At 35.8% G+C, this 12,858-nt stretch overlaps 1 protein-coding gene across 1 annotated transcript; it reads left to right on the plus strand.

Annotated features, from left to right (window-relative positions):
- Window positions 1-11,928: 11,928 nt before the first annotated feature.
- LOC149962199 (baculoviral IAP repeat-containing protein 7-B-like) lies at window positions 11,929-12,584 on the plus strand. The gene is made up of 2 exons (XM_090166537.1): window positions 11,929-11,992; window positions 12,207-12,584. Exon 2 carries the CDS (start codon window positions 12,214-12,216, stop codon window positions 12,577-12,579), a length of 366 nt encoding a protein of 121 aa, XP_090022663.1. The 5' UTR covers window positions 11,929-11,992; window positions 12,207-12,213; the 3' UTR covers window positions 12,580-12,584.
- Window positions 12,585-12,858: the final 274 nt, after the last annotated feature.

Raw genomic sequence — 12,858 nt, forward strand, 5'->3', positions numbered from 1 at the left:
AGCAACGCTTCTCGCTCTTAAATATTCTCGCTACAGACATTTTAAAGGCTCTCTCATCTTGGAGAATTTTGGGATTGATCACCTCTTTTTGGCGCCGTACGAAAATTAAGCGCTCTCAGTTTGGTACCTGAATTATGTAGTTTAGTTTTATCTCAACCCCTTTCGGATCATTCTGCCAGTTTACATTTAAAATGCGGGTGGCACCATCTGTCGCTGTATGTGGACATTTAAAATATTTTTAATTTTCAACGAATGGACGCTATAAATAAATTTGAATTTATTGGTCATTTACTAGCTTTAATACCCGGCTTCGCCCGGGGTCTTAGTTTTAATGAATTAGATCTGATTTGTACGTAAGAAAGGTAAACGCTGTAGCAAAAACGCAACACGCGTAGCAAAAAGTCCTGAACTACTTAAAAATCCCAACTAAACCTCCCCTTCTACGAAGTCCCTTTCTTTCACACTACGAATTTTAATTAATTCTTTTATAATTATTTAATTAAGGGTTTTAATTAATTCTATAATAATTATTTAATTAAGGGTTTTTAATTAATTCTGTAATTATGATTTAATTAAGGGTTTTTAATTAATTCTGTAATTATGATTTAATTAAGGGTTTATGAATTAACACCTCCCCTTCTACGAAGTCCCTTTCTTTCACATTAACTCCCCTTCTACCAATTTCACACTAACCCGTTAAAAAAGTTTAAAGGTCGGGATGGGTGCAAGGAACTCAAGAGAGGAGATAAGGGGAGCAAAGGGGTGGAAGTCGAGAAAAAAAATTGAAAGCCGAGATCAACCGGTATAATAGATAAGGGAAGCAAAGAGGCGAAAGTCCAAAGTCGAGTAAAATGAAATTGAATTGAATTATGAGTAAAATTGAATTGGATTAATAACCATGTCAGGTATTTGGAATTAGGCGCGTTTAGGTGGAAATCAGGCCCTGAACATTGAGTTACAATTTCAAAGCTCAAGAGCTAACCGTTCTCGAGTTTTTAGGAACATGACATACAAATAAATAAATAAATAAATAAAAGGACAAACTTTAAGACTTATAGCAAAAGTAGCTTAAGACCCAAAAGTTTGTCTGCTGTACCTTCGCGCCCATTAAAATTTCTAGTGAGACCTAGTCACACTATAGACTACATAACCAACTAGTTGGAAAAATACTAGCAACATTATATTTAGTCTATAGTCTGGCTAGATTTTCTCTCTTTGATTTACTCGCCCGTAGACATACGTTCTAAAACCCCTCACCCGGCGGCGCTGGAGTACCTCAATTTTGATGACGTATTTTCCGACCCCCCTTCGTTTCCCTTTTTTACTTTGCGACAAACTCTCATTAACTACTATACCGTTCTGACATACGTTTGGGTCTTATGCTACTTTTGCTTTAGTTATAGATAAGACATACAGGGTGGAAGCCTCAGCCGTGGTCCAGCCTCGGTACTTCTCCTAGTACACCCGAGTGCTGCGAAAAGTCTTTTAGTAAAATTGGATTCCTTAACATGCAAAATGGCCAAGCCCGGGGAAAATGGGCAGAACTCGAAAGCAATATGCGTGTGAACAAAATTCCCGTCTTCGCGCTCGCTGAGACGCACCTAAGAGACTCGGAATATCCGGAATTGGACAATGATTTTCAATGGTTCGGTGTGAACAGACAAAAAAGACAAAAACAAGGAGGGGGCCTAGGTTTCGTTGTAAATACGAGCGTAAATGTAAATAAATTCATCAATTGTACAGAATTGGCTAAATATCACTCTAGGAAAGCATACTGTTTGGATCGGTGCCGTTTACTTCGCGACAACCCGCACTGAGAGCTGGTGGAATGAAAGCATCGTCGAATGTCTGAGCAAGGATATCGTTAATCTGAATCCAACTAACGCCACGCCTATGTGCATTCTAGGAGACTTCAACGCGCATTTAATTGAACTTGGCGGAAAAGAAGATTCCAACGGTAAACTTCTTAGGTCCTTCGTCGAAAAACACGACCTAGAAATTGGGAACCTCTCGGAAACTCGCTGCACCGGAAAAATAACCTGGAGTCAAGGACAGCGCGCTACCAGCATCGACTACGCACTCTTCAATGGCCCTTTCGCCGAGCGCGTAGATATGCTCTCAGTTGATGAAGAAGGTGAATATAGCCTGGCCAGCGACCATAACGCCCTTATCGTAAACTTTCGAATCAATCCAACTCGTCGCGTGAAGCGAATTTATCCTCATCCGACTACCCACTGGAGGTTACAGGACGATGACAAATTTAAAGAGTTCCGGGAAACCCTCAACACTAACCTGACTTCTCAAGATCCCATGAGCTACAACGTTTTCCTCTCCACTATTCAGTCTACAGCAATGGAAACCCTAGGTCAAGCTGTTCCTGATACCAGACAACGATGCCACAAGCGATGGTTCGACCGTGAAGTCAACTGGCAATCCACGCGAGAAAAACAAAGAATAGGGCCCTGAGAAAAGCTCGAACGTCCGAATCTTCCAGCCCTGAACTCATTCGTCAGATGCAAAACGATTATATGAAGGAACGAGACGCGGTAAAGATTCTGATCTAAAAAAAAATTACGGGAGTCAATAGGCAAATGGAGGATTCATTGAGAGAAGCCGGCCCTAAGGCTGGAAAATTATTTTGGTCAAAGGTCGTTCGCAAAAGGCGACCCCACATGCCTCCCACTGTCTCTTTGCGCGATGAAAACGGCGAACTCCTAACGGAAATAAGTAACATCTCGGAATTTATCCAGACATCCACGGAAGAAGCTGATTTGAAGTTAGCTACGTACCACAAGTCCCTGGGTTTTCAACTAGCGATAGAAGTAGAAGAACCCGCTACAACGAACGAAGACGACGAGTATCTAATGCAACACTTCACCCCTGAAGAGGTTAAGAGAGCGATCAAAAACCTTCCAAATGGCAAGGCGACGGGTGAAGATGGTATTCCGAATGAATTCCTCAAGGCGTTAGACCCCGCATCCCGCTTCCGTCTGTGTCAGCTATTCAACGAGGTTCTTGACACCAACCGAATTCCCGAGTCATGGAATATGACGGAAGTCAAGTTGATATTCAAAGGGGGGGGGGGGAGGATGATAAGCTCTTAGAATCGTATCGAGCAATAGCAGTCTCCCAAATCCTCTCTAGGCTCTACATGACGTTATTAAAGAATCGTCTCGAACCGTTTGTAGAAAAAAAGAAAATCCTCGGAGAATACCAGAATGGCTTTCGAACTTATCGTCGTGGCTCGGAGAACTTATTCATCATTACGCAACTCATAGAAATTGCCAGAATAGAGAACAAACAAATCCTGCTTGCCTTCCTAGATTTGAAGAAAGCCTACGATACGGTCAACAGACAACGGCTCTTTCAATGCCTATTGGAACTCGGAATCCCACCAGCGTTTGTCTCTCATCTGAGCACTATATACAAGACCACTTTATACAGATACCAACTGGGAGATGCAAACACCGAGTATGTCTTGAGTTCGGTAGGCCTTAAACAAGGATGTCCGCTCTCTCCCTCGCTGTTTGCACTATACCTGGTTCCTCTGGAACGACGTCTTTCCCAGCTCGAGGGCGGTTTCCAGCTGAATCGTACAGCTCGTATGGACATTCACTGCTCCGTAACTGCACTATTCTTCGCGGACGATATCGCGGGGGTTGCGAGTTCAGCGGCTATATTGCAAGAAATATTAAACACCTGTGGCGACTACGCGACGGATTATGGTTTGACGTTTAGCCCGTCTAAATGCTGCGTCCTAGTCATGAATCCGAACATACCATTTACCTATCCAGACCTGGTTATCCAGGGCTCCAAGATAGAGTATCAGGACAGCGCAACCTACCTAGGGATCAATTTCTCTACCGGCTCTCAATATCTGAAGTTTCACGAACAATCGCTCCTGAAGAAAGCGAACAAGTTATCAGGGGTAGCGCGTCATGTGGGATATCACTCGTATAATATTTAATCCACTACTCGAACAATTTGGAAGGCCGTGGGCGTACCAGCCCTGACATATGGGAATGAAGTTATCAAGATTGACCCCGAGGTCCAAAAACACCTTGACCGGACCCAACATCGAGTTGGTCTAACTGCCGTTGGTGGTAACTTTATAACACCGAAGGCTAGCGTAAAAGGCGAATTGTCCTGGTCCTCGTTTCAGGAACGTGAGGCAAAGAGTAAATTAAATTATTTGGGCCGCCTTCGTTACATGTCGCAAGATCGTCTGGCCAAACAAGTCTTTGACTACATTCGCCTCACCGGCACCCACACCAAATGGCTCAAGCGACTGACGTATCTTGATCAGTTATACGGACAGGGCTCTAACAGAGGTGAGGCGACGAATGAGAGAGAGTGGCGCGCCAAAGTTGGCAAGGGTGTACTAGAGAAGGCCCAAGCGGACTGGGTGTCCGAAGTGAAGAAACACCCCAGCCTAGTCCTGTATTCCTGCAAAGAATCTCCGGCCACTGAAGCGTTCTATTCCAATGGCCTCGGAGGCCGTCTGTTTTTCCAGACCCGCTGTGGAGCCCTCCCCACTGGCCGACGATTTCAGGAAATATTTCAAGAAAACCCGGCTTGCCTTCTTTGCGGTGCGCCAAATGAAGATCTCCTCCACATTATCCGAGATTGCCCAGAATTAGATCGCGCCAAAGTGGAAGACCATCGAAGGTTAACGCTTAAGGGGGGAATTCATAAACGTCGTACGCAAAAATATTGACGCGTGGGAGAGTAATCAGTTCCTATCTTGTTGAGATTAATTCATCACGTGAACTAAACTTCAAATAACCCTCAAATTCTATTGCCTGTCTCTCTTTGAGATAACAGTTCTAGACACTGCATCTAATGATACCCATGCAATCATATGCTAGAAAACAATACAATTAATAGAAATTTACATTAAAGTAGTATTAATACCATTTTGCGAACTACAGTGAAAAAAGTTACAATTTTACGGTAGAAACGTTTTCAAAATACCATTCTCATTTTAAACGCTTTTTCAATAAGCTAATTGTCTAAAATATAAAGTCTACTACAAAAACAAAATAGTAAATTACTTACTACGCTAATCTTAGCCCTACACGACCTAATTTTGGCCTTAAAAAGCAGAATACTAAAATTCATTTTTTAACTCTAATTCAGATTCCTACTTGGTAAGCCTAAATTTAATATACTAAGTATAATATGCCTTAAAGTTCAAATACTGTCTAATACAATAAACATTCATGAAAAATACTTACTTTGTATGTACAATGAACGCTCCAAAAGGCTGAAAATGTAACATGGAACAAGACAGAATTTCTACTCAAACCTTTCCGATTGTAGCGTCAAATAAAACAAAGATTTCGCTAAGTCAAAGTTCAGTTATCTTATCAATCGTATGCGCGCGCACGGAAAAATGAACGAGTCACGTGAGATTTGGTACGTCACGAGACCCTATCGAGAATTTTTGGTACTATGAAATTCTACGTGAAAAAAAATCCCATTGCTTAAAGTTCAGTTATCTTATTAAACGTGCGCGCGCACAGAAAAATGAACGAGTCACGTGAGAATCGGTACGTCACGGGAAATAAGGGATTTGTCATCACTTGAGCCCTTTTATCAATATATTTAATTAAGGATTATTTCAAAGTTTAGATGGCGCCATGGTACTAAATACAGTAAGCCCAAACTAAAATATGGTAATAGTATGCAATAAAGAACGCAAAACGTATTTAAAGGCTTTATTATTATTATTTTCGATCGCGTTGGTTCTTTCACCTCTGATCTCCTAGTTTCTGCTTCTGTCTTTAGTATTTATAAATATTTTCCTATCCATAAACCATTTCCTAACTGGTGGACTTTGTTAAGACTAAAACCTGTAAAGTGTAAATAGACATACCTTTTCTGTTTTAAATCAACAATTTTATTATTCTTTCTTATCATTTTTTTATACAATCATTTGTTTTTATATAGATAACCTGAGGATGGCTATAATATGAACATCGGGAATTAAACAAAAACCACCTCAAGTTTACTATTTTTATATTCACACGTCCTCAATGTGTAAATCAATTATACAATTATCTATTCTTAAGTGTTAGAGACTTTATTACAATGAAATTAAACCATGTAGAAATGTATATAATATAAATTTAAGAAAACTCAAACATTCGACAGACATACCTTTTCTGTTTTAAATCAACAATTTTATTATTCTTTCTTATCATTTTTTTATACAACCATTTGATATTATATAGATAACCTGAGGATGGCTATAATATGAACATATACCTAAAAAAATCGGGAATTAAACAAAAACAACCTTAAGTTTACTATTTTTATATTCACACGTCCTCAATTATGCTAATTTTATAGTAACATTTCTACTATACATATTTCATAATTAATATTTACATAAATAATTATTTTTTATATAAAATCGTACAATTCTATCAGAATTTAAACCGGAAGATTCAGGCATATAATTTCCAAATACACAAACTACATTTGGAGTACTAATATTTATACTCACACAATTATATTTCGTACTAATAATTTCACCATCTTTTAAACTTTCAAATACTGCCGAGTGTTCGTCGCATATTTTTGTACTTCTCAAGGTGTTAAAGAAAAAGTGGTTCACACCAGAGCAAACGTTTTTCAATTGAAAAAGCATTTCACTCCCCGAAACTGTCACTTGCTGACAATGTGTAAAATTGGGCTTACGGTATTTCAGGTAATTTAACATCCACGATTTTCCTTCATTTCCATCTTTTCCTATTACAAATATTATTTTTCGCTCTGAGAGAATTAAATGTTCCAATAAACATTTTTGCCATGGTCTAAGTTCTATATATTTGTTTATTCGTTTAGTGGTTTTCATTTGTTCCACCCAAGTACTTGTCAAATTTCCAAAGAGATGCGATGGTAGTCCAGATCGAGCAACGGCTTCTGCGCGGACTCGTTGTTTATCAATTTCCGCTTCTACTTTGCCTAAGTTTACTTTGTGTGGGCTTAGACTGCAACGTCTAATATGTCGACTCAGTTGTGATTTAAACGATTTATTGCACGTTGTACACGATGTACGTTTACATTTATGGGTTCTTAATCTATAGCTACGTATTCGTTTCTCGCAACTTGGACACTGAATATATTTGTTTCGACCCATTTGGAATATATTCAAAGGAGACAAACACGTACGTTTTACTCGAACCAAGTTTATTCATAAACTGTACTCCTTTTTAGGGGATCTCCGTATATAAAGTATAAAATGTGTGTTCTGAGGGTAGAAATAATATCAGCCCTATTTTGATTTTCTTCCAAGTTAAGTGTTTCAGATAACGTTTACTTATTCCGCACCTTCAATCCATTTTTTTCACATTAATTTGATATAACCTTGTATCTTCCTACAATTCAGTTTTATGCTATGCACAATTCCCTTATTCATTACATCATTCCAAATTTAGCCTAATTCATTCACGGGCGTTGATCTTCTGAAATGGATATTCCAATAAAAACTTTTTCTTATATCATCGCTTCGGATTAATCTGAATGTTGTCAATATAAAAAACATCATATGCTATATTTAATTATAAAGGATAAACACTGCTTAGGTTAAGGATAGATTGAAATGGAATATTTAAGTAAATAAGCATAAATTTCAGAGGGCCTTTTCCTACAAAATATCTAAAACGGCAAGTACATTCTCGATAAATATACAAGTTCTTTGGAATAAGAGACGTTTTTATCAAAGATAAGCCAAGTTTATACCTTATTGTCATTAGTTCCATAACAAGAACCACGTTGTAACGTGATAATGGCTACCCCTATCGAGAAATTTTGGCACTAAGAAATTCTACGTTCCTATGTATTATACGGGTTTTGACAGATTGATATTTTAAATATCCGCGAAACGTAAACTTATCAAGATAAGAAATGGCATACAATGAGATTAGATAACTAGATAACGATCATTGATAATAAAATTCTAATCGTGAATCGCTATACCTGTAAATCTAACATATATTTTTTTTATTAATAATAAAAATATTTAAGAAACATGCTATTATTTTTAACATATATAAGACAATTTTTTGTTAAACGCTATTTCTTTTAGTTAAACACTAATATCAATTTCTGAACAAACTCTTTCAGTTTATTTTACTTTATTTTTAACAGCAAAATAGTGTATTAGATATTTTTTAAATTAATTTCAAGTGAAAGGGTAGTTAAATTTACCACGCATTTCCTTAACACGTAAGCTGGTGCAAAATCGTTTGATAGTTTCTTTTACTTTATTTCTATTTTCAATAATGAGCTATTTTGATTTAATATAATTAATGTTAAATTCTTTATTTTTAATAGAAAAAATGTTAATTATGGTCGCGTTGGGGAAGATCATACAATGTGATGGTCAAATAGCCCCACTGGTGCCCCGTTTCACATTTCAGACGTCGACGGGGGCGCGTTGTACCATCGGGGCGCGGGCAGTTCCATACTGGGCTATTTGACCATCACATTGTATGATCTTCCCCAACGCGATAATAATTAACATTTTTTCTATTAAAAATTAAGAATTTAACATTAATTATATTAAATCAAAATAGCTCATTATTGAAAATAGAAATAAAGTAAGTGAAACTATCAAACGATTTTGAACCAGCTTACGTGTTAAGGAAATGCGTGGTAAGTTTAACTACCCTTTCACTTGAAATTAATTTAAACAATATCTAATACACTATTTTGCTGTTAAAAATAAACTAAAATAAACTGAAAGAGTATGTATATACGGAGATCCCCCAAAACTCGAGAAGAGTTTATGAATAGACACGGTTCGAGTAAAACGTACGTGTTTGTCTCCTTTGAATATATTCCAAATGGGTCGAAACAAATATATTCAGTGTCCAAGTTGCGAGAAACGAATACGTAGCTATAGATTAAGAACCCATAAATGTAAACGTACATCGTGTACAACGTGCAATAAATCGTTTAAATCACAACTGAGTCGACATATTAGACGTTGCAGTCTAAACCCTCACAAAGTAAACTTATGCAAAGTAGAAGCGGAAATTGATAAACAGCGAGTCCGCACAGAAGCCGTTGCTCGATCTGGACTACCATCGCATCTCTTTGGAAATTTGACAAGTGCTTGGGTGGAACAAATGAAAATCCCTAAACGAATAAACAAAGATATAGAACTTAGACCATGGCAGAAAAGTTTATTGGAACATTTAATTCTTTCAGAGCGAAAAATAATATTTGTAATAGGAAAAGATGGAAATGAAGGAAAATCGTGGATGTTAAATTACCTGAAATACCGTAAGCCCAATTTTACACATTGTCAGCAAGTGACAGTTTCGGGGAGTGAAATGCTTTTTCAATTGAAAAACGTTTGCTCTGGTGTGAACCACTTTTTCTTTAACACCTTGAGAAGTACAAAAATATGCGACGAACACTCGGCAGTATTTGAAAGTTTAAAAGATGGTGAAATTATTAGTACGAAATATAATTGTGTGAGTATAAATATTAGTACTCCAAATGTAGTTTGTGTATTTGGAAATTATATGCCTGAATCTTCCGGTTTAAGTTCTGATAGAATTGTACGATTTTATATAAAAAATAATTCTTTATGTAAATATTAATTATGAAATATGTATAGTAGAAATGTTAATATAAAATTAGCATAATTGAGGACGTGTGAATATAAAAATAGTAAACTTGAGGTTGTTTTTGTTTAATTCCCGATTTTTTTAGGTATATGTTCATATTATAGCCATCCTCAGGTTATCTATATAAAATCAAATGGTTGTATAAAAAAATGATAAGAAAGAATAATAAAATTGTTGATTTAAAACAGAAAAGGTATGTCTGTCGAATGTTTGAGTTTTCTTAAATTTATATCATATACATTTCTACATGGTTTTATTTCATTGTAATAAAGTCTCTAACACTTATGAATAGATAATTGTATAATATGCAATTAAGTTAAAAATATAAACACAATGCATCTAATTTAATTATTTTTAACTGAATTGAAACCTTGATATATTTTTTTTAAACTGTGTTTTTATGTTATACAATTTCAAATGCAGGTATTGTTTACAGTACAAATGCATAATTTAATGAAGCAATTCTAATTTTAACACTTATATTTAATGAAATAGGAAAAATGTATTTCTAAAACCCTATTTTGTAACTCAAAAGGAACTTAAAGAAACTTAAATAGTTTCACATGGAATTGGGACTAGTGGGTAGCCATTATCACGTTACAATGTGGTTTTTGTTATGGAACCAATGACAATTAAATTATAAACTTGGCGTATCTTTGATAAAAAAAAACGTCTCTTATTCCCAAGAACATGTATATTTATCGAGAATGTGCTAGCTCTATTAGATATTTTGGAGGAAGGGCGAACTAAAATTTATGCTTGTTTACGAAATTAATTAGCGTATTTAAAAAAACATTTATTCTTAACAAATGCATTCATGTTAGGATATGATTTATGGAAAATGTACTTTCATGGGTTAGGCTTAGGAATTTAGTTTTAGCTATTTACACTTTCCAGGTTTTTAGGTCTAGCTTTAATTTTTTACGTATTGGAAAATGTATTTCAGCGTATTATTATAAGTAAAATTTTAGTCTTACCAAAGTCCACCAGTTAGGAAATGGTTTATGGATAGGAAAATATTTATAAATACTAAAGACAGAGGCAGAAACTAGGAGATCAGAGGTGAAAGAACCAACGCGATCGAAAATAATAATAATAAAGCCTTTAAATACGTTTTGCGTTCTTTATTGCATACTATTACCATATTTTAGTTTGGGCTTACTGTATTTAGTACCATGGCGCCATCTAAACTTTGAAATAATCCTTAATTAAATATATTGAAAAAAGGGCTCAAGTGATGACACTTCCCTTATTTCCCGTGACGTACCGATTCTCACGTTACTCGTTCACTTTTCTGTGCGCGCGCACGTTTAATAAGATAACTGAACTTTGAGGAATGGGATTTTTTTTCACGTAGAATTTCATAGTACCAAAATTCTTGATAGGGTCTCGTGACGTACCAATTCTCACGTGACTCGTTCATTTTTCTGTGTGCGCGCGTACGATTGATAAGATAACTGAACTTTGACTTAGCGAAATCTTTGTTTTATTTGACGCTACAATCGGAAAGGTTTGAGTAGAAATTCTGTCTTGTTCCATGTTACATTTTCAGCCTTTTGGAGCGTTCATTGTACATACAAAGTAAGTATTTTTGATGAATGTTTATTGTATTAGACAGTATTTGAACTTTAAGGCATATTATACTTAGTATATTAAATTTAGGCTTACCAAGCAGGAATCTGAATTACAGTTAAAAAATGAATTTTAGTATTCTGCTTTTTTAAGCCAAAATTAGGTCGTGTAGGGCTAAGATTAGCGTAGAAAGTAATTTACTATTTTGTTTTTGTAGTAGACTTTATATTTTAGACAATTAGCTTATTGAAAAAGCGTTTAAAATGAGAATGGTATTTTGAAAACGTTTCTACCGTAAAATTGTAACTTTTTTCACTGTAGTTCGCAAAATGGTATTAATACTAATTTAATGTAAATTTCTATTAATTGTATTGTTTTCTAGCATATGATTGCATCAAAAGCTCTCGAGAGGAATCTACATTGGGTTTTTTTTTCAAGTGGGTTAATTATGTGACGTCAACAATGGGTTCCACTTTAGATATTAAACTGGGTTAATAATGTGACGTCAACAATGGGTGTTTTCAAGTGGGTAAAATTATATGACGTCAATGGTATCATTAGATGCAGTGTCTAGAACTGTTATCTCACACAGAGACAGCCAATAGAATTTGAGGGTTATTTGAAGTTTAGTTCACGTGATGAATTAATCTCAACAAGATAGGAACTGATTACTCTCCCACGCGTCATTTATCTTCGGCGCATTGACGAGTAAAGACCTGCTGTCGGATAGTTCCATCTTTTTTACAGCTCGACAAAGGATTTCCAACCGTAAAGTAAGTAACTATTTTTTTTTCTTTGTAATAGACTATATTTTTAGACATATTTAAAACAATTTGCATATTGAAAAAGCGTTTATATTGAGAATATTAGCGTAGAAATCTAACCATATTGAGAAAATTTGGTTTAGTAGGCTTAGTGATAAATTTAGGTTTATCATGTAGGCTTAGTGAATGTATCATTTGAAACTATAGAACATATTTTGTCTAGATCAACTATGGAAATCGAAGCGTATCGACTTGAAACGTTTCGTCACTGGAAAAATCCACAAGTTTCCAAAGAAAAACTAGCGAAGGCTGGATTCTACTATATTCAACGCGGAGATGAAGTACGATGTTACAAGTACCACGGAATCTTAGAACACTGGGAATCAGGAGACGTACCAGAACTTGAACATGCCAGATGCTTTCCAAACTGTCCGTCGAGGGATAATTCACCAACGGAAAAAAAGTACATCTCGCAAGAATGGGACATTCCACATACGCCAAAAGCAACTACTGTCGCTGACAAATGCATCTCACCTGTACCTGAAGAAGACGACGTTTGTAACTGTCCCTCGTATGTCAGACGATACTGCTGTTAGACACTACAAATACGTAAGTTAGAACTTTAAATTAAATTATTTATACAAGTTGCAGAAGGTAGTTCGTTTCAACCCTTTAAATGTCGAATTAATTACAATTATATAGATAAATTACGATTTAAACGGATTATATATAATATCGGATTAGTCGTAATCATGTAAACAAAGTTCTAAAATAAAAATTAAATTTAAATAACTTGTTTTTATTGCCTATAGATTAGAAATTAAGGGGTTCGGAACCGATAAAGAAATTATAGAGTTTCGGAATTATAGCGATAA

Source organism: Leiobunum rupestre, chromosome 1 (assembly GCF_980474605.1).
Source record: "Leiobunum rupestre chromosome 1, qqLeiRupe1.1.hap1, whole genome shotgun sequence".
Lineage (NCBI taxonomy): Eukaryota > Metazoa > Arthropoda > Arachnida > Opiliones > Sclerosomatidae > Leiobunum > Leiobunum rupestre.